Below are 23,443 nucleotides of genomic sequence, written 5' to 3'. Positions count from 1 at the left end.
ACGACCATTTCATGGGGGTCGCCAAACAAGGCTGTCTGCCATTTTTTCCCCTTTTCCTTTGGCCACACCACTGGCACCCGGTGATGTATAAGTGGTTGGGGGTCACCACAACATGGGGAACTGTATTATGGGGTCACGGCATTAGAAAGGTTGAGAACCACTGCTCTATACCATTCCAGACAAATGACTGTGCATATGAAAACTTCCAGTGAAGGAGTACCCACAAGCTTATTTTTTCTCACTAGCAGGAAATTTCTCTTTAGTTCTGGGGGGGGGGGGATCTTTGAGCAGATGCCTTAAAGCAGGAGTCTTCAACTTTTTCAGAGATAAAGAACGTGGATTAATTTTGAGATGGTTTGATAGCATGGGGAAGGAAGGGTTTAAATGAATAGTAAAAAGAAAGACTTCACCGGAGTAGTCTTCTATAGTTTCTGTCTTCTCTTCTCCATCTAGTTCACAATCTTGGATCTTACTGTGCATCTCTGGATCTTGGCAACTTGGGATGCCCCCCAAGCTTCAGTGGTAGAGTGGTCAAAAAGAACTACATGTAATATGAAATAAATGTCTATATGTCTGGAAACTAAATACCTAGTATTAGACCTTAAATTGAGATGGATGGAAAGATGAAGATGATGTGAACCAAACCAAAATCCAGTAACCTCATAAATCATTCTGCATTATTTCTGCTTAAACAGAACAGTGTAAAGAATGTTGATATGCTTTAATCCAGGGATCTTCAAACTTGGCCCTTTTATGACTTGTGGACTTCAACTCCCAGAATTTGTCCTCCAGCGTGCCTGGCTGAGGAATTGTGGGAGTTGAAGCCCACAAGTCATAAAAGGGCCAAGTTTGAAGACCCCTGCTTTAATCACATACAATTGCCAGAAGTTTTTGCTTAAAATTATTCTTATTTTCTATATAAAGCTCCATTTCTCCTTAAACCCTTTTTCAAGCTGCTGCTTGAACTTTTGTACTACTTTCAGCTGCCATGTTCATAAATTTAACACTTACATGCATAACATAAATTTAACACTTACAAATTAGAAAATTCAAAGATCAGCTTATTTCAAGTACCTTAACATAATGACTGATGATATAAGAATCTTGACAGGAAAGCCACAAATCCATCAGGCTGCTAGAGATACTTAGCAAAATTACTGAGTACATGTTATACTTGGAACTTCTACATTTTCATATTTCAGAGGGGAAGGTTATAACCAAAATGCTGCTCAAATAGAAGATTGTGAAGCCAAACTTGACTATTCCAATTTTGCAAGCATTTTGTGTCTTAAATCATAACTGACTGGATGACAGATTTTAGTTATGGATTTTAATCTGATATAAGTAGTCCTCAAGTTACAATCATAATGGAGGCCTGCCCATCATGGTCATAACTCATGACGGTTGTAAAATGGATTGGTCATGACCTGATTTTATAACTTTTTTTGCAGCAATTGTGAAGTAAATGCAGTAGCTGTTAGGCAAATCGGTGGTTTGCTATGGGTGCAAATTTGCCAAAATCCAAAAGTAAATGCCAGATTTTTTTTTTAGTAGTGTACATTTTAAATGTCATTTGAAATAATGGAATCCACTTTATCTCATTTTTAACTTACTGTACTGTACTGGTTATATTTAAAAATAAAGTATTATTATGCTCTGATCTTTTCAAGTGTTGTGTTTCATTTTTTTTCCATGCAGCTAGGATTTGTACAATTTGAATATTACTAATTTGTATAATGGCATATTTTTGCCCAAACAAACTTATGACACTCTTAAGGATCACCAAAGCATAATTACACATAAAAATGAATATTTGTATGTTTTTTTTCTCTCCCATTTCTAGCTGGTAAACAATTTGATTAACTGCCCTACTACCCAGTGGATTGAACAAAATGACACTATTCATTTTTATCAAATGTGCCAAAGATAGCTAAAATTGCATACTGCTTAACAGTAATTTATTTGCTTCTATTTGCAGTGCATTGGTGTCAGAGGAATTCATTTGTTTATGCTATGAAAATGACTTGTGAAATGAGATCTTAAGAATCATTAGTATTGGGGTAGAAGAGCGACAAACCCTCCAAGAAATTGTTCAATATGGCCTATTTTCAAGTATTGCATTATGATTATCACAGAACCCATAAAATTAAAGATTCAAGTGTTTTTCTCCTCATTGACTTTACAAATCTATTTGGGCAAAATCATGTATTTAAATGTTTTAAATCAAGATAGGTTAAGAATGCGTTAATGTATTAATCTAATTTTTAGAGTACATTTAAAAGTTCTTAGTAAGAAGTAGAGTATGAAGGAAGAAAAATGTAAATAAGAAACAACGGGGCAATAAGGACAAATATTCTAAAGAAGAATAAGGGGAAAAATATAAATAATAGAAGATTACCGTTACATAATCGCTGTTAAAAAAAATGGGAGGAGTATATACTGTGTATGTCTGTTTGTTTTGTTTTGTTGGTTTAAAAATAAAATATATAAATAAAATAAAATAAAAGTTCATTGGGAATAGACAATCTGATGTCCTCCTGATGTGTTAGATTTAGCTACCACTCCGGTGGCTGAACATTATTATGAAAATTTTAATCCAAAAACTTATGAAGCAAGATGTAACCACATTGTTGCATTAATTAAAATCAACAGGATGGGTTTAAAAATAGTGATTTTTTTTTAGTACATCAAGGCTTAAGCCTTTTTATATTTTGTATATGTGTGTATGCTAACAGTTCTAAATATGTTCATTTAAAATCTTAATATAATGTATCTTGTTAGCAGTATTTTATGCAACATTTATCAGCATTATTTAATATGTCATAGGGAAGCTTAGATTACTCCAAGTAGTTTGTTGTGGTGGAGCACAGACCTGATCTGAAATGTATTCTTCAATGGGTAGATCACAGCACTTTTATTCAAAGCTGTAAATTCAATTGCTTTGCTTGTTAGCTTTTGCATGATGTCCCCCCCCCCCTCCGGAGTTCAAGGCAGCTTTCTCTGTGAATCTTCCATTTATCTCCACAACAACAATTCTGTGAAATGGGTTCATCTGAAAGAAGGTGACCAGCCCTAAGTCACCCAAAGGAGCTTCCATGGCTCAGCATGAACTTGGATCTTGGTCTCCCCAGAATGACTTTAGCATTTTAACCACTACACCACGCAGGCTTTCATTTATTTAATTGAAGTCTGTGTGTCTCTCTGCCCTTGTATTTCACACATTATGTTCTGCTTGCCTGCTTGTATTTTGAAAACAATCTTTATAAAAATAAGCAACCGGTTTTAAAACATAATTAATGAAGAACCATTTTAGGATGCTAAGAAAATTGGCAGCTGGAGGAGTCATTTGTGTTGGTGATCTTTGGTTTCTGCTTAATAGCTAAAAGAAGAAAAGGCCAGTAAGCATACTGCTCGGCATTTTCAGATATCCATGTGAAAATGTAGGGAGGAAATGGATGTATATTCCAGGTGAAATAGACTGGGCTTAATCAAATAAGCACCGTTTTTCTTCTTCAGTCTATATTGGGTCTCCAACTCCTGGTCCGTGGACTGTTACCGGGCCACAGCATGCCAGCAACAGGTCCACACAAATAAGCAAAGTCCAATCCATGGGATGAAGACAGCATACAAAACCATGCACCCTCCAGTCCATGGAAAAACCTTTCTCCATGGAACCGGTCCCTGGTGCCCCAAAGGCTGGGACCTCTGCTCTATATAATGTCAATTATGGAGAAGAGAACTATCCCAGTTTAGATTACTGATCAGGAAGAGGAATATAAGCTTCTGTCCCCATGTCTTGAAGAGTACATGGATGTGTATGTGATCCCCTATGTTTTATATAACCTATGATATGATGGATGATGCCTCTTTTTCATAATATATTGATGCCATCTTATCATGGGCTCACAATTTCAACTTTAACCATTTCACTCCATTTGTTAATTTTTCACAATTTGGCTTTGGATGGTCAAACATTACTCAATAAATAGAAGCAAGTTATGAATATGTTTTTGTTCATTCTTGGTGTGCTAGTGGAAAATAAAAACCTATAATCCAGTGGGAAAAGTAGACAGAAAAAAAAGACCAAAAAAACTGTTTCCATTTTTTTTCTGTTTTGCACATTTTAATAGGAATAGGCCCTTCCAAGCAGGATGTTGTTTAATGTTTCTGGGACATTTGTGCAGCAAACGTCTAAGCAGTTATATTTTACTGTAGCAACTCTATAAAAATACCGGTTAGGGCAGAGCTCTGCTCAAAAATTATTTGAAATGGTTTGTTTTAAATTTTCACATCAACCTGTGCAATTCAAACTTGTATGAAAATGCCCTTTATATTAATTTTCTTCCAGGAATAGCCTATGTACCTAAACAATCTTTTTAATCCTCAGATTTTCTCCAACTACAAGTGCAAAACAAAAACAGAAAGGATGATTTACCACCATTTAAACTTGGAAACATAAAAATTGTAATGTGAAACCTAAAATAATCTCTGCATACTCCTTTTTAATTCCCCTAAAAAGTCAAGAAAAGGGGAAAAAAATGTTATCTCCATCCATGGTCCATTCCATTGCAGTCCTGTCCCATCCTCAAACAAGAGAAGTGTGGTCTTCAGTCACCAAAAAAATGGCCACTTCTGAGCTGGACCATGATTTTGCCCAAACAGATTCCCTCAAGTGATTGTTTTCTTTTCGTATTTTGCTATAATAACATTTCCGTATATGAAGACTTAAAAACTTAGTCATACAGTTTGAATAAGACATTATTTAATTCTCATTGAACACCTCTTATTTTGATTTTGCCTTGTGTTAAGACAAAAATTCATATTTATTTCTATCTCTTTCTGTAATCCTGAGTGCATAAGCAAAAAGAGAATGCAAGTCTACACAATGCCGCAAATGTCCCTTTTCTGCAGCAAGTATGGGATATTAGTAACTCCCCTTTCTTCCTAATGTATTAAAAATGGAGGGATTTTAGGTGTATCTATTATCCACAGCCGCAAGATGGCGTTCCTCCTCAATGTAGTTCCTGCAGAGGGCAGGGTGAAGCAAGGGCAATCTCTTTCTGCCCTGTTGATTCCTTGCATGTAAGCGGTCACATACTTAACTCTGATATTAACCTGCCTTGTGTTATGAATGGATTACTTTCTCAAGGGTGACATGGATCAGACTGGGGGTCAAAGGAATGCACTGATTTAGGCTGACAGCTTTGCACAAGCCAATTGTCTGTGTGACCTAGTAATAACAGAATGAAAACTCCATTGAGGGTGGGTAGGGAAATTTCTTCCAACTATAGATGGTAATGCTGTCTAATATCAAAATGCAATATAGCAGTTTTCAGGAATTTTAAGGAAAAGCTTTAGCAATTCTGAAAATTTTGATACTTTTTTTAAAGGAAATGTTCGATTCAAGTGTAAAAGTAGCATCTGTGTCTATATAATATATAATATTTTGATGATCAGGAAATATTCAAAAATACAATGCCACTTGACATTTACAGAATAGTCCATATCATATCTGGGTTAACTTGCGCAACTGCTTTTTTCTCAAGCTGTTTTTCTATATATTGTTCCGGCATGAAAATGTTTCTATCCCAGTTAAAATAAATGTCTGATAGAAACTAAGGAGTATTGTTCAGTGTCAGCCAGTTTTAGGTCTTGCATTAAAATCCTGCTCCTTCTTTATTACATATAAAGTAAAATTCTAAGTCTAAACACTGTTCATTCTAAACAACCTCAGTCTGAATTCATCAGGTATTCTTTACTTAAACTCAAAACTCAACAGCTCAAATCTGTTAACTCTTGTTTGTTCAGATTCCTCATTTCTGTGTACCTGAATAAATGAAATGTGTTAAAGCTTTTACCCTAATTTTGCCTACCCAGATCCAAATTGAATTGATAACACTAGATACACGCTTGTCTAATATTGGTTATTTTGTTTTTAAAAAACGAACAAATTATATTATGGCTCCTTCACCAAGGAGACCATAAATCCAAGTGCTTGCATCCAAGTATCATTCTAATATAGCACAAAAGGGCTGCTACTACAAAATATTAGTGGAGTTTCTGCCTCCCAGCTCTGCTGTCTCTGGGGCTGTACAGCCAGTCAGGTTAGAATGACAAAAGAGTGAACCTATCAAATGCAGATGTTCACTGAATTAAAATTCAGAAGGAGAACTTTAGATAAATTTAACGGCTTGCTACTTTTATTCAGTATCATGCTGTTCCTATTACTGCAGATTTTATCAGCTGCCCAATAAGCATCTCATTGTCGTCACTGATGTCTGCATGTCATTTCAGATTTGCAAACTTTGATATCAAGAAAGCCAGTTTGGCCCTTAAGTGCTATGAAACTAAGCTTGTGCACACTTTTTTGTGTCATATCTGAATGCAGTATTCATTTACTTTTCCAGCAAAGAATCAGTGATCAAATTGCTATTTTGATGTGTTTGAGTCTATTGGAGACTGTAATGTTTGCGAATGAAGGCAAAGAGGTGTCCCAGGATAATGTTGTGGGATCCAAGTTCCCTGAGGATGGGGCACCAGCCACAAGTCAGAAATTTGGAAGCACAAAACCTCTGGTCCCAGTGACTGAGCCAGATTGGATCCTGTAATGTTTCAATTGGTTTTTTTTTTATGAAATAAACATTACCCTAAGATCTTGGTGATAATTGGGATTGGTTATATTTATAAGACCTCCTTATTGAAGTAAGAGCAGGCTACACAAAAAAATTTCTTCTATGCGCAAGAACTCAAGTCTTGAATCTGGAGCTTCCCAAATGCTCCAGAAGGGCATTTTTCCATGTATATTTCTTTGGACTGCCATAGTTGTCCCTTACCATTTAAAATTAATGTGGGGCAGCTCTACATAAATCTTGAAGCTCGCTTTGATGCAATATTGACAAATAGGGGCAATCAATATAAATAGGCAAGTTATCATTAGGTGATGTGTTCAGTTACAATTAAACAAACAAAGGGAGAGTTTTAGAATATCATTCTCCCAGCCAAATCTTCGTATAAGTATTTTGATTACTTATTGGCTAGTTATTTAAAGTTCTCAGTGTAAAATTTAAATCTCTGTTGATAATGGCTTCTCTGAAACTTTTAAGGACCATTTAAATGAATGTGGTCCCAAACATAGGTGTCACTTCCATGGAACCTGTTACAAGGGTGAGGCTGAGACCCAACAGAATGAAGTGACCTTGCAAATTTTTGAAGGCTTTCAGATTAATAGTGTGGCAGTTATCCACAATAGTATAATACATTAGTAATGCAATTTATAACCCTACCACTATTCAGAACATGGACAGCTTCACTGAAAATTAAGTTAGAGAGATGCTTTGCACAAAATGTAATGAAACCTTGACATTTCTTTCCAGTGACACTCTTTCCCTGGAGGGCAGACATGCTGTTGTAAAGAAATGAAAAAAAAGCTCATTTTCTCCTTATTTCTTTACTTCATTGCTGAAGTGGCAGTCTTGTAGGAGGGTTCATTTAGTTACTTTAAAAGAATTGCAAAAAGACATTAAATGTCAGGGACTTTCTATCAAAGAAGGGACTTAGAATTTTAAACTACCATGTGTTTAGAGTTTGCTGAAGAACAGCATCACAATAATCAACATGTTTGATTATTGATAGTTGGACAATACTTTAATTGACCTAACTGAGTTATCACGAACCAAGTGTCAGATTTATAGAATTTTACACCTGGGAAAGGGGATAGGAAGAATTTCTCCCTCTTAGATTTTGCTTTTTCATTGATTTCCCTATAAAATCGAGTTTTAGATTTTAAAAGTTTCTAATAGATTAGAAGAATTTTTGTATTGATTTTTGTATTTATAGTGTTGGCTAGCCATGAAGAAGTCAGTCGTGCTACCATTATCACAATAATTAAAACTCTATAATGCTAAATAACAGCACAATCTGTACTGTAAGGATCTTAGATTCATTGGGCAAAATGGAAATGTCTTTGGTTTCCTAAAGCATAGATTTATTTCCATAGTGCCCTAACATTCAGATGTTTGATTATATTTTAATGGATGTGAAATAGATGTAACCAAATATACAAATTTAAATCTGGTCCGTAATTAAAGGAAGAAGAGAAAAAATGCTGTCTCTGTGTGTGTTTGCTTATGAAATAGAAAATTGGAGCAATTAGGTATCAACATTTGGGGAGAATTAAATTAATCAGGTCTTTAAGATTAAATAAATGCCGTCACTATTTTTCATAATAATAATTAGATCAATGGTCAGAGAAGTTGTGATAAGAACTTTTTAATGAGGTGCAAGGTTTTTAATAAGGTGCAATCAGAATGCTTAAGTTGCTACTTGACTAGTAGGAAACATCTATCCCTCCCCGAACACTGGATTCTGTTAATTAAATACATTTGTGGATGTCATATTAAGGTGATGTCACAAGCCTTTTAAGCACCAGCAAGATTGTTGAAAATAAAATTTTAAAAAAACACTACCCTTTGCATAATAATTTTGCAAGCTGTAATGAGGCAGTGATAAAATATTTGTTCACCAGTATTAGGCTTTCAGGTAAAAGAAAATATATGGAATATTTAAATGAATATATGGGGAAGAGATAATGTGAGGCTTAGATTAGTGAATATTTCTGAAAATACTGCGTGACTTTGTTTTCTGCCTTCCTTGGTATTGAAAATACCCTTGGTGCCCCCATTAGATACTGAAAGCAAAAGCTTTATTTCTCCAAAATAATGGACTTTGGCAATCATGTAGCTGGCCAGTGACTTTCCAATCCGCCACTGTAATCTGAAAGGACTGATGGATATAATTGCTTGAAAAAACACTCTACTCTGCTGTCTTAATGCATCAAGATAGTCATCATTCAATTACACATATTCAAAGCTATCCCTTCCATTTTCTCCTTTTAAGCCCTCTCCTGAAGTAAAGTAAAAACAAATCAGAAATGTAGTACTCTTTTCTTCCTTTTTCTCCCTTGGCAAACCCTTTATTTATTCTTTAACCAGCGTTGAATTTTCACAAAGCCCATGTTGAATAGCACAGGAGAGCAAGATCCGATTTGACCCCAGATGCTCTTTGCCAGGATGCATCTCAGGTTTCAGAGCACACCATTCTCGGACTATCCATCCATGTGTGAAATGATGCATTTTAAAGGAAACATTCTGCTGCAAGGATTTTTTTTTTTCTAGCATTGCAGTTTTTCTTCTGCCTTTGCAAAAAGTCAGTTATGATTGGAGCCAGGTTCACAGCAGGCAAAGTCAATATAGTAATAGCTCCTTTATTATTTACTGAATATTAAAGGAGGGAGTATTGTGTCTGTTTTCTTAACATCATGGTGGGAGACAAATCTAATAAATACATTAATAATAGATATAAGTATTGTAACTTTAAAAGACAGGTCACTAAATTTAGCAATACACAGTGGAATGGGTTTTATCTCTAAAAAAAACTTCATGGAGTTTATTCCACAGTAGTCCACTGGATAAAGTAACAGAATGGTTAAATTTGGAGGGGAAAAAAAACACACTTTTAACAATTTGGTTAAAGGGGTAGAAGATCCAGTTACATCATACAGCAATAGCACTTAGACGTATATACTGCTTCATTGTGCTTTACAGCCCTCTCTTTATAGCAATTTACAGAGCATATTATTGCCAACTATCTGGCTCCTCATTTTACTGAGGTTGAGTCAACCTCCAGCTGGTTGAGATCGAACTGCTGGCAGTGAGGGGTGAGTGAGCCAGCAATACTGCATTCTAACCACTGTATCACCACGGCTCTAACTATATATAAATACAGTTACTCCATCAAGCCGAATGAACCTGCATTAAAAATGGGGGAAAGAATGTTTGAGGCTCTTTGAATGTCTCATTCATAAACCAAATTTTGGCATGCCAGATTAAGGAAAACAAAATTGCAAAAAAATAAAGGGGGGAGATTAATTAATAAAGACTTAAGGTTTTCTAACATGGCCTCATACTTCTCAGAACCATTATTACATCTCAGGCCAGTACTTTTAAGCGTCATAAATTATGTAGCTCCTGAAATGTTCTCTTCTCAGCAACTGAGAACAAGGCGTCTAATAATCTTACAATCCTGGTTCTGCTGCAGAACATCCAGGGAAATGCTTTGTATGTTTCCTCAAGCTTGGTTGGCAACAATCCACAGGCTATTATCTGACCTAGGAATGATGAGGAAGCAAACTGGAGATAGTTAAACTTGGGATTTACTATCATCAAATGGAATGATGGACACTAATTGACAATTTTGAAAAGGGCCAAGACAGTGTCATGGAAAATTGGACTATAAATAACTACATTAATTAGCAGCTATAAAGGGCAACAATGAAAGATGGTTTATTTCCATGTTTGTGAGCTTCTTGAATTCATCTTGTTGCTCTCTGTGTGAAACACAATGCTGCTTCCTTCCAATATATCTGAAATGGAAAATGGAGGCAACCTGGTGCCATGATTATGAGCAGATATCTATGGTACAAGTTACCTTCAACATTTTGTCCTTAACAGGAAATTGCTTGTTACATTGGAGGGAAACCTCAGTTGTGCAAAGATCTGGATGCATGTCTGTCTGTAAAAGGTTGAATTGTTGGGCATGTTCAGAACACCAGCTTGAATAAGCTGGAAAAAATGTAAAATATATTCCAATGTGATCTTTGAAACAAGACATCTTGAACATTGTGTTTCAGTTCTGCAGAATGAGGGTGAAAATAGAAGTTAAAGAAAACATGGGTGACTGCCAAAATCTGCCTCCCTGCTGTGCATTCTGGCAGCAACCACTACTGCCAGGGATAAGAAAAGGTAATGGGAAAACTCAGTATGATGGTATTATGCCACATGGCATATTTCACAACGTATTTTTAGGAAGAGGGCTGTGGCATTAAAATTGCCTTGAATGGCTTGATGAATTTTTGGCACACACAGGAAGTGTGATGATTATTTTTATCAGTCAGCTATCATATTATTCTGCATTGTCTCAGGAAAAGGAATGGATCTGCATTTGCTTTGTAGCTGTTCTGTTCTGATCTCTTAGACTGATTTCACAGGTCTACAAGGAGAAAGCCTTGGAAATGAAAGTAGCTAAATTTTACTAGAATTGGGTCACTAATAAAGGAAAATTAAATCCTGAGTATTAATTGGCTCCAATTTCCAAGGTACAGCTTCAGGTCAAAATTGCATCAAAATAATTCAAAATTACAAGAGGGATGTGCGATTATGCTCCGTAACTTTTCTACAAAATGTGAGAATAGTGCCACACCAATCATTATAACTTTATCTTTTTATTGATACCAATAACATAACTTTCCATTCATTTATTGGTTTTTCATGTAACGTTTTCGTGCTTTTCCACTCTGCAACAGGTTCCACTGTTGTAATCTGGAGCCCAGTAGCTCTGCCTTACTCTTAGGCAATTCCAAATCCCTGACCAGGTCATTTAGTTCACTGTGTGAAATTAGGAGGAGTTCAGGAGAAGCACACGGTGGGCTAAAGTTTGTATCTGCTGATATAAACGGTTCTGGATCAGCTGCATCATGCTCATCGTCTTTATCATCATCTTGAGTCTAGAGAGTAGGATTCTGTTGGATCTGGAATTGGCAAATCCTCACCCTGGGGTACAGGATGCAGTGAGGATGGAATGTTTGGATATTCCAGGGTCCACTTCTTCTTTCTTGAGATCCCTTTTGTAATATGGGGGAACCAAGCAAAAATAGCAGTCGCTACTATGATTGGGACACCATTGGAACTGTGAAAAGCATGGGTTTTTGTCTTCTTGTTTAGCCAATGACGCAGAGAAGTTGCACATGTAATGCAACAATAATGAGGGGTCCAACTCTTGTCCTGATCCCCTATTTTGCATCCAAAATATAGATGGTATGCCTTTTTTTACCACTGCCGTCATACTGCATTTTTGAGATGCAAATGTAACCTGACCACAACTGTAGCAGAAAATATCTGCATTGTTTACACAGTTTCGAGGCATCTTGGCTTCTGAAGGAAAATACCACGCAGCTGTTCCTTGGAAATGTTAGGCAATGACACTTTCATAAGCCACCAGATGTAACTATATCATGCGTAGATCTGACCAAAACAAATGTACCTTGCAATAAAAGAACAATAAATTACAGTTAGGTATTAATCTTCAGTCTCAAAGTGAAGATAAATTTATACACTTCCATGTAGTACCATTTTCATTGTTCTATTGTACTTTGTCGAGAAGTTACAAGGTATCATGATCATTAGACACCTCCCTCCTTTGTAAGGAAATATTCTCGCCTGTTTATAAATCTTTATTGTGAAATATCTTGAAAACTTTAGCCAACCAGCACCTTTACTGCATGTTTTCTAATTCATCTAATCAAAATCTGGGATTAGGATTAACGTATTTTATCTCAGAGGTTGATAATTTCCCAAAATTTGTAGACCGGTGATATTTTCTAGACAATTATTTGAGATAATTTATATAGAGATCCTGTGTCTCCCTTCTAGCTATAGCAATAGCGCTTAGACTTAACATACTGCCTCATAGTATGTTAAATCACTCTCTGAGTGGTTTACAATGTAAGCATGTTGCCCCCCAAAATCTGGGTCCTCATGTTATCGACCTTTGAAGGATGGAAGGCTGAATCAACCTTGAGCCTGTCAGGACTGAACTTCAGGCTCTGGGCAGAGTTTGCCTGCAATACAGTCATTCTAACCACTGGGCCACTGGAGCTCTTCTACCTTCATCACTTTTTACATCTGCATGAAATTGTTGAGAGAGACCTTCGGGAGTTTTGGTACACTCTTCATCTGATGAAATACAATGTGCCACAATGGCTTTTTCAAAGAGTGGTACAGTTTTCTGAGATGACCTCTTTCTGGTGGCCATGGGCTGGCATAAGGAAAAAAAAACTGAAGCCGGGGCACCAGCTGCAATCAACAATGGTGCTGATTTTTTTCTAGATATGTAATAAACCTTCCTGCTATTGATAGGTTATATACATCTTAAGTAAGACGTCTAGCCTTCTGCTACACCTCGTTTGTCCATTTTGAAAGAAAATTATTTTAGAACACTGGCACATCTGCCAGTAACTTGAAGGTCGGAGCCGTGGTGGTGCAGTGGTCAGAATGCAGTATTACAGGCTAATTCTGGTGACTACCAGTAGTTCGATCCTGACCGGCTCAAGGTTGAATTAGCCTTCCATCCTTCCAAGGTCAGTAAAATGAGGACCTGGATTGTTGGGGGCAATATGTTTACAAACTGCTTAGAGAGGGCTGTAAAGCACTATGAAGTGGTATACAAGTCTAAGTGCTATTGCTATTGGCAGACTCAACCTGTTGTACTTGAATTGTGACTGGAGAGGTTATAGGGAGAAAAATCTCTGGACTCAAAACGTTGGCAGCCTGATTGATTCAAAGGCTGCCAGTTAGTTTACTGGCAAAGTACAGGAAATAAGCACTTATAAAATAATTGCCAGTGGTTATTTAAAGCCCTGCACACTAGTCTATCGAAGAAATGCTGGAACAGCTGCTGATTCTCCTAGCAGAAATTCAAGGTTAGCCCTTCTATGTAATGACCCCTGAGATTTAGAATAAGTTCTTGAGTCTTTGAAGTGCTCAGAGGAAGCTTTAAAAGTAGATGTCAATGGCCAGGCTTTTAGTTAATATTGGCTTTCGTGGATTGTTTAAATTATTTAACTATATTCAAAGTTTTTTTCTTATTTTAAATAGTTTTATTTGGTGGGGAATGTTGCTAATGATACATTTAAGCAACAGGTGATTCAGAATTGTAGTACTAATAACAAGTATACAAATGAGTATGGTTTTTTTTCAGCTGCATGACTGTCCTAATATTACATTACAGCTGAAATTCTTCCTTGGTGTTAGAGCTGACTTATCAATAGCTTCCTGAAATTCAGTTGCAACGCTAATGATCCCAGTAAAAGAATTGTCATTATTGCTATATTTCAGCACAACTGCCACCTTCCTCCATCCCTTCAAAATATGCAAAATGACGTACAGATCAGCCATTCATGTCCCAGGAGGGCAGCTTGGGGAGAAGAATTATAGTTAATAGTCTATAAGCAGCCACCTTGTGTGTTCATGGTTACTTGGAGATAATTGTCTCATTGCTGTAAGTTTTCCATCACATAGATGTGAGCACTGGACTAATTATTTTCAGTAGCTGAAGATCTAAGAACAAGCCTCATTGCATAGTTATAATTCATAACACACAGTTTTTCACAATGAACAAGAGTTTAGTGTAAGAGCTGTCTTTTTTAGCAGTCCACTCCTTTGTAACCATATATTAAAGATATTTAATATCTAATGTTGGTAAATAGCTAAAGCTCTGGTATACTGTTTCCTTCAAGATCAAAATTCTACTCCATGATCTTGAAAGCTATATATCCACGAAGATGGACAACCCAGTGAACAGCGTAGCTGCTCCCTTACTCCTATGCAGGATATAGCCAGAGGACACAAGGGACAACTATTTTTGCTGAAATAAATGCCTAATTTGACTCCCTAAGTTGGAGGAGAAAATTCTGGAGCATTCTTCTTACAGTGCATTACTAGAAATTCCGTAACAGAAAGAAAGAGCGATAAATAAATAAGAGGTTGGATATACCTCCTACAGAAACCCTTCATGTATTCCTGTTTATTTTATAAAATACTTCTATTATTGTTGTTGAGATTACTATGAAAGAGAGCTTCCATTGAGGTGCTTTATATACAACCAATTCAGAATGACTCGATTCATACATTCTTCATAGTCACACACAAATGTTGTTTTTGGTTTTTGAATAAAGGTTCCAATGTTTCTTTAACTAATAGATGAGTTTTTCTTGGACTCCCTCCACAGATAAGCAGTGTGTGGGATTATGATTTTCTATCAGTATAGGAAAAAAAAATTTATAATCCCTTTTTGCTCAAGCATTAGGTCTCTTTGCATTTTTTTTCCTTTAAAAGAAGAGCTTAAATAATGATGCCTTAACATCTGTACTATTTTATGCAGAGCGGGAATGTATTTATCATTGGTTCTTCCTCTCATGTGTCTGTATTCTCCCAGGAGATGATTGTTTCAATTGTCATACAGGTAAAATGCTGTTCGGTGTAGGTATGTGGTACAAATTATTTCAGTCTTTTTTGTGCTGCAGCATTGAATTGCAAATGGGTTTTTATTCCTCCTCCTTTGAAGGGATCAGAACTGCTCTGTGCTGACTCACTCATCTGTCAGCTAAAGAACTTGCAACTCTAGAGCTGATATTATGAAAAGAGAGGTAGTTTTTCAGAGATAACAAAGCTCGAGAACAGAGAGGTTACAAAAATGAAATTGCAGTTCTCATCTTTAGAGCAAATTTATTAGTACAAAGGCTGGGGATGAATTATAGCTGAGGCATCAGATAAATATTGTGTGCCAGAAGCCAAACTTGCAAAAATAAAGCATTTAGAAATCAAAAACATAAGATTTTTCTCATATGTTTTTTATCACTAACTTCTCAGCAGATGTATGTGCATATTAATTCTGCTTATAGACCTCAGTGAAGGGCATCTTCTGGGCAGTGCAGAGGTAAATTAAAAATGTGAAACAGGATACACTAGCAAAGGTAATATATAATAAAGTAGAGACAAAGCTGGTGCCAGCTGGTAGAAAGCATACAATATTAACAATCAACTCAGCAGTAGAATAAGATGGGTATTTAAAACAATATTGTCATTCCTGTTGGCATTTGCTGAAAACAGAGCCTTATCGTGTATCTGCAGAGATATGGCTGTGTCAGAGAACATGGAATATGTATACTTCCTTGCTCTATCTTTTAAGGATGTCAGAGTTAAACCATACCATACTAATGTTAGTCTATTGTTTTTTTGCCTCAAGTTGGCCAGTCTGAGGGCAGCAGGGGGCTCCCAATATCCCATTTGAAGACACACACACACCCAGAGTTTTGGTGGGTGGGCTGAGCTGAGCTGACAAATTAGAACATTTTCATTATTTGAAGGAAGTTTCATGTTAAGATATGTTAAGACATGAACCTGATATTTTAAGCAAGCAGAGAGTTAAGATTCCAATAACTCTTCTGAAAGCTCTTCTCTGCTGAAAATATCAGGCCCCTTCCCCCAAATTTGAAGGAAGGGGTAGAATTATTTTGCCTCCTACCCATTTTGCCTAATCTTCCCCAAGTTCCAAAAGTGGGGGGGGGGGCGTTTCGATCATACTTGCTTCTGTAACCTTATGATGTCATCAGGTGTGGCCCAGAAAAAATGAGATTGCTCATTTCACTCTTTGTCATTACTATATAGACAATTTAAGGTGATTTAGCTATGAAGACCTTCTGAACCTTCCTGACAGTTAGAACAATTAACCAGTGGAACAACCTGCCTCCAGAAGCGGTGAATGCTCCAACACTGGAAGTTTTTAAGAAGAGACTGGACAGCCATTTGTCCGAAATGGTATAGGATTACCTGCCGGAGCAGGGGGTTGGACTTGATAACTCCAAGGCCCCTTCCAACTTTATTATTTCTTATTATTAATCATTAACTGGTAAAAATAATAATTGCAGAAGAAGGCAGTTTAATAGTAGGTGAGAAAGACCTTGGGAGAAGAGAGGAAGAGAGGCTATCAAGGGAATGGGTGGAGCAAGAGGCTCAGAAGAGGCCTTCCCCAGTTTCTGTGAAGGAGATGGCAGGAGATTTGTACTTTCAGAGTTGCAAGATTCTGTTAATATAGCCTTATAATAAAGTAGATTTAGCTCATCTGGTCGCGTTTCCTGTCTGGTCTACCTGGCAAGCTGACTGTTAGAATAAAAGGGCATTGGCATTAATTTTATTATGCCATTTGTGTACATATCACTTTCTAGAGCAGCGGTTCTCAACCTGTGGGTCGCGACCCCACTTGGGGTCGAATGACCATTTCACAGGGGTCGCCAAACAAGGCTGTCCGCCATTTTTTCCCCCTTTTCTTTAGCTGTGCTACTCCCTTTTATTCTATTGGCTTTTGAAAGCCAATAGAATAGACTCTATTCAAGAGACTCTATTCTATTGGCGTTCAAAAGCCAATAGAATCTATTGGCTTTCGAAAGCCAATAGAATAGACTCTCTTGAATAAAGTCTAATTCTATTGGCTTTCAAAAGCCAATAGGAATTGTCCAGGCTGTCTCTGCCCTGCTGAGACCGCCAAAAGCTCCAGTCTGCAAACGGTGCTGCAAGGAAAGCTTCCCTGCCTGCTGAGCAACTACTAAAAGTAAGTAAAAGAGGGCCAGGGGTGGGAGGTGGGAGGCCGGCGAGTGCAGGGAGGCTTGCTGGCGCGCGTGGGGCCCTGCAGGTGCCATACCTGCCTGGGCTGGGCCAGCTGGTGGCCCAGCCAATGGTCACCCTGCGCCATCGCTGCCATTTGCCGTGGCCGCCCAGGAGTGCCTGAATGGGTGGTGGCCAAGGTAAGGCTAGCGGGGCAGCGGCGGGCGCTGGGAGGGTTGCTGGCGTGCGTGTGGCCCGGTGGGTGCCTTACCTACCTGGGTTGGGCCAGCTGGTGGCCCAGCCGGTGGTCATCCTGCGTCATCACTGCCCTTGCCAGCTAGGCCTCGGCCGGCACAGGGGGCGGCACCACGCATGCGCGGCGCTCCCGGGCGGGGAAAGTCCTCGACTTACGACCGGTTGGGTAGTCCTCGACTTACGACCGGTTGGGGGTTGCGGCATTAAAAAGGTTGAGAACCACTGTCCTAGAGAATAATTCTGTTACCCCTAAAGGGCTTAAGGGTTTAAAATAAATTCATGGAAAATGAAATTGTGGCTTGGGATGGATAGGCAGGAAAATACTATATGAGTACTTTGATTACACTGAAATTCTACAGTGCTGCACCAGGAAGACAAATGTGTGTGTGTGGGGGGGGGGGGTTTCTTTCTCCCTTTCCCTTCTGTCTTTCTGGCAAAAGTCTCTCTTCCCTTTCCCCCCATCTGAGATCCTTAAGCATCACAGTCTTAGAGAAAAGGGATGTTTTTTATCCAGATAACCAAATTGCTTCACATCCCCTATTATATTTACAGTCCATTATGTTTTCCTTTCAATGTGCAGAGGAGAATGACAAAAAGCAACTTCCCAGAAAGCGGCGGAAGAAAAAACGGAAGAACGTTTTTCAAATGCCTGCTGTTGGACATGGAAGTCCAGCAAAATGTGGAGAGCTTGAACACCTGATTGGAGATAACTTGCAGCTGCAATCCAGGGAGGGTCCAAACTTGACTCTAAACCAAAAGAGGAAAATGAAAAAGAAACGGCGAAAAGAAAAAATGAGAGCAGCTGGCTTGCTCAGAAAACCAGTTGCTACTGATTTCACATATATGCCTGAAGAAAAGAGAGAAAGAGAGTTTGAAGTTGCAGATAAAGCAGATAACATTCTGGATTTTTTGCAAAGCACACAGGAAATCTATTTTTCTGACAGTAGGTATATTTCATCATGTATGACAGTGACTTGAAGGAAGGAAAACAAATTATTTTTCTCTGTCAAATATAAGGAGGGAGAAAGACTGATAGCTTTGTGCTCTCAATTTGAGAAAGAAAGGATATACATACATCAATCCCATTGAGCCTGTGCAAACTGTTTTAGATTCACCTTGCAGGTTAAGGCGACCTGATACAGGTAGTCCTTGAGATATGACCTCAACTGAGTCCAACATTTCTGTCGCTAAGTGAAACGTTAAGTGAGTTTTGCCCCCATTTACTTTCTTGCCACAGTTGTTAAATGAATCACTGCAGTTATTAAGTTAATAACATGGATGTTAAGTCAATCTGGCTTCCCCACCAATTTTGCTTGTCAAAAGGTCACAAAAGGTGATCGCATGATCCTGGGACACTGCAACCGTCCTAAATATGCACGTGTTAGAGAATTTTAATTTCTCTATTGGTGAAAAAATAAATCAGAAGCTCTCACAGTTGACTGCATTTAGCTGATTCAAAATAACTTCTTTATATTTATATCACAATATTTACAATACCATACATTCTTCTTTACAGCAACATAGCTCAATTGAAGACTTTTTACCGAGAGATACAGAGAAAAACCTGAGACTGGAAAATTCAGCTTCTAGCTCAATACCTTTTTTCACAGACTCAGTAGCACTTTCTTCACATTGGCTGACTGAGTTACCACATGACTCTTCCTGCTCAGGAATATTCCAACAGAACCAGTTGCCAAGCATCTGAATTTTGGTCACAGGGCCATGGGGATGCTGCAACGGTCATAAGTATGAAAAGCGGTCCTAAGTCACTTTTGTTTTTAGTGCTGCTGTAACTTTGAATGGTCCCTAAACAAATTGTTGTAAGTCAAGGACTCCCTGTACTCTCCTCTGAAAAGAAGGCCTTAACAAAACAAACCCTAAAAATGTGGCCTTGAACTGATTGGGCCCAGAGCTGTTGGAGGCGAGTCCTGTCAGCCTTTTTCTCACGTGTCTACTGAAGATTTTCAGATGCATAATACCAGTCTGTAGTGTGGGAATTTCTGCCCTGTTTGGCAAAGCCACCAAACCTGGAACTACGTCAGCCAAGACTGCAGGAGAAAACTTCTCCTTCAGCCTCCTTCCACAGTGCTTTCCTCTTAAAAAAAAAAAAAGGACTGTATTGCTTCAGCTTGGAGAGGATGTTTATTGAAAACTATTTTGAAGCTAAACCCTCCTCCCTTTTGAAGATATGACCAGTCCTAGTTCCTATACTCAGGAAACAAGAAGACTTTTCCACTGCCCTTGGTAATAAGGTCTTCATTTAGTTAAAAAATTTATAAGATCACCCAACCTATAATGATTCTGGGCAGTATATCAGCTAAAAACATGCCCAATATAATAAAAGGGGGAAAGTAGACAGTCACCTGGGAACCAACACAGCTAACATATTGCAATTCCCTCAGAAGGCACATGGTTCCTGTACTTGCTGTCTAAGAAAAGATCAGGTCTTCAAGCTTGTCCCAGTAAGGATGGGATCACTCAAACCTCCAGGATGATATCCGTCTAGAGAAGCATTCCTCAACCTTGGCAAATTTTAATCCTGGTAGTTGAAGTCTAGACATCTTAAAAGTGGCCAGGATTGAAAAACATTTGTTCTAGAGAAAGTATAGTTCTACATCTCATTGGACGACACTTACTTAAACTTGGGATCAGGATTGTGTCATCTCTTTTGGATGAGAAAGGTGGAGAAACAAGGATACTCGGATAGCCAGGCCTTATGCCATGCAGGACTTCATACTGCCACTCAAGCAGAAGTAGCCACTCAACCTGTGCCACCCAACCTGTACCACTCATGCAGCAGAAGAAGAATACACATGGAATCTGGAAGTGGACCATTCATGGGAAAGCAATCAATTCCACTTTTCAGCTCCAGTACCAAGTCTCTGTATCTTCAGAAACTTTGACCTCTGGCCGTTGCTTCTGAATACCCCGATTGGTCTGTAATAGATCATCTATGATCTTATTCTGGAGGAATGGCCAACCTTGGCATACATTACCAAGGCCCAGTGAAGGCACAGTTTTTATTAAAGTTTGCAATGACAAAGATAAAAAAGAACCTAATACAATGTAAAAATTAGAAAAGAATGAAAAGAGAAGATAGAAAGTGGAGAAAATAAAAGTGCTCAACCCTTAGTCACCTCATATGTGGACTATTGCAGTGTCTTCTATATTGGAAGCTATAGCTGATTCAGAAGGTGGTGATATGGATAGTTAGAAGTTTGTCCGGCCATGGATCAGTACAGGTAGTCCTCAACTTATAGCCATTCATTTAGTGACCATTCAAAGTTACAACAGCACTTGAAAAAGAGATTATGACCGTTTTCACACTTATCACTGTTGCAGCATCTTCACAGTCAGATGTTCAAAATTTAGACTTGGCAACTGGTTCGTATTGATGATGGCTGCAATGTCCCAGGGTCATGTGATGACCTTTTGCGATCTTCTGACAAGCAAAGTTAATGGGGAAGCCAGATTCACATAATATACAGATCACTGCATTGATTCAAGCTTCCTGCCTGCTCTTGTGTTCTGTTTGATGCCTACTTCCAGGATAGCTCTGATACAACAGCAGATGTAAGGAACTATGCTATTAAATGTACTTGAATATATGAACAATCATAACTTATTTTAATGAAATGCATTTCTAAATGCATGCACTGAAACCACCCCTTTTCACATAAGCTACAGAATCTGTTTTCTCTGTCTCCGTTTAATTCCTGAAATACAGGGACAGTGGTGTATACTATGATTTCACGCTACACTTTCCAGAAGATGCAGTGGCACAAAGGTCCAGTAAATTATTTATGAGCAGGCATCATACACCCACAGGCAGAGATTTCAAAGAAAATGATCCTGCATTTTTCGGATGTGGAAGTAGTTGTGCTGAATACTGATTCCTTTATTTTGTTCAAATTGAATTTCAAACACATCTGCAAACCCTCGTTGGAATGTAAATTTAAAGCTTTACCACCAGAGATGATAATTGGGCAGAAAGAAAGGGGTGGAATGTGAAAGGATGTACAGCGAAGAAAGTTTATTTTCATATTTGAAAAATATGTGAAAAAAATTCCTATCTGTCTTTCTATCTATGATAATTAGTTATAGCTGTGAAAGAAAGTTTTTCTTCTGTTTTGATTTACATTGTCACTGGGAATAGTCAATTTGCGCTACTACAAATATTGGCATAACTAGCATCTCAATGCTTTTTATTCACTTTCCTTCCATGGTCTCTCATAAACAGGTGGAGGGCTTCTCTCCCCCTTTCAGCCTCTTTTTATGTATGCTTGATGTTATTTTAGTAATGATTTTACTTTAAATCATAGATTAGGGAATAGTAGTACTGAACTGGGATGAGTTGTTTTACAAATACAGGTTCCTCTTTTGAGGCTGTAGCACTAAGGGATTGTTAACATATATATGGAAGATCCATGAGACACAATTGCCATCTCATCCCGTAATCCTTTTAAATGGAGGGAGTTCATAATTTTGAGTTCAGTCATTGATTATGCACGTAAAGGTGGACCTTAGCCTTTAAACATTGATATTTATATGAAGTTCTTTTCATTATAAATATCAGGTCGAAGTCACACTCTGTGTAATGCCTGTATTTTCTCAGCATAAGCTCATTTGATGTTCATCCAGACTGGACTCAGGATATGTGACCTCATGGTTTTATATAGTTCCAGCAGAGCAGGATGGACCTGGCAAATTTAATAGGCCCAGATTCAGAAACACGGTGCTATGAGTCCCTCATAGTCTTTTTTCACTTCCAATTGGGTAAATGTTTCTCTGTATCATTTTTTAAAAAATAAGTCTGACAAAAGTAAAACAATGGAATGAAAAGGCAAATACGAACCTTTACATACAGGTAGTCCTCAACTTACCGCCACAATTGAGCCCAACATTTCTGTGGCTAAGAGGGATAGTTAAGTGAGTTTTGCCTCCCTTTTTCTACTTTTCTTACCAGAGTTGGTAAATGAATCACTGCAGATGTTAATTTAGTAACATGGTTGTTAAGTGAATCTGGCTTTCCCATTAACTTTGCTTGTCAGAAGGTTGCAAAAGGTGGTGAGGTGAACCCAGGATACTGCAATCGTCATAAATACATACCATTTGCCAAGTGTCCAAATTTTGATCACATGATCACAGGGATTGTTCATTGATCATTTAAGTGTGAAAAACTATCATAAGTCACTTTTTTCAGTGCCATTGTAACTTTGGATGGTTGTTAAATGAATTGTTGTAAGTCGAAGACTCTCTGTACACTGTAAACAAGAGAAACCTTGCTAACTGCGCCTTTTTTCTTTCCCTTAAGAGCTATCAAAATGTGCAGAGTCAGCTGAGAGCTCCGGAAGCGTCCATGGGGTTTTAAAGAGCCTTGAATCTGGCACGCTGTCATCATCGGATATCACACGTCTACGTCAAATTAAATCATTTGTTCTCCTGCAGAATGTGGAGGAACTAAATATTGCCCTGAAAGACCTCAGCACTCATTCAGAAATGCCTCACGGTAGGTTGAATGCACCCAAGCTGGTTACGCGATTCCTTCTCGGATGCAGATTTCCCGTAAAACTCTTCTTCGCAAGCATTTTAATTTCTTCTTTTTTAATAATTAATGTTTGTGTAAATACAAAGGGTTTTGTGCAGAGCGTCTTTGCAGGACACAATGTAGATTCTTTTTTCTAACTTCAAATAAGTTCCTTGTACGGGAAAAGAGAATTTAAATCTTGAAATAGATTTCTGGTCAGTTGTGGCTTTCCATGATCTTTTGCACAGTTTCTGTGCAGCTTGCCAGATAGCTCTGAAAATGGTTCTCAAATGTAATTTGTGTTCCGACAGATGGGAGATATTGATTAAATATATGACAGGAGAATAATCATCTTAAGTATATTTAATTTAGTTTAATGAAATGAAATCAAATTTAATCCTAGCCTTGCCCCTTATTTTATGGAAAGACTCCTAGCCCAGAAAGAAAA

The 23,443-nt window shown here is 37.9% G+C and overlaps 1 protein-coding gene across 2 annotated transcripts in view; it reads left to right on the top strand.

The window, feature by feature from the left end:
• Window positions 1–23,443, top strand: part of ERICH1 (glutamate rich 1) — an 81,165-nt gene that overhangs the window by 43,108 nt on the left and 14,614 nt on the right. The window contains exons 3-5 of one of the 2 annotated variants that reach the window (XM_039322583.1): window positions 10,688–10,799; window positions 18,049–18,411; window positions 22,783–22,977. In XM_039322583.1, coding sequence (XP_039178517.1) covers window positions 10,688–10,799; window positions 18,049–18,411; window positions 22,783–22,977 — 670 coding nt within the window. The remainder of the gene's footprint in view (window positions 1–10,687; window positions 10,800–18,048; window positions 18,412–22,782; window positions 22,978–23,443) is intronic. The other variant, XM_039322581.1, reaches the window with a different exon arrangement.

This window comes from Crotalus tigris, unplaced genomic scaffold (genome assembly GCF_016545835.1).
Source record: "Crotalus tigris isolate CLP2741 ecotype Arizona unplaced genomic scaffold, ASM1654583v1 scf7180000024117.2648584, whole genome shotgun sequence".
In the NCBI taxonomy this organism is placed as follows: Eukaryota; Metazoa; Chordata; class Lepidosauria; order Squamata; family Viperidae; genus Crotalus; species Crotalus tigris.
The sequence above is the reverse complement of the archived record's forward strand: the minus strand, read 5'-3'. Positions and strand labels throughout refer to the sequence as shown.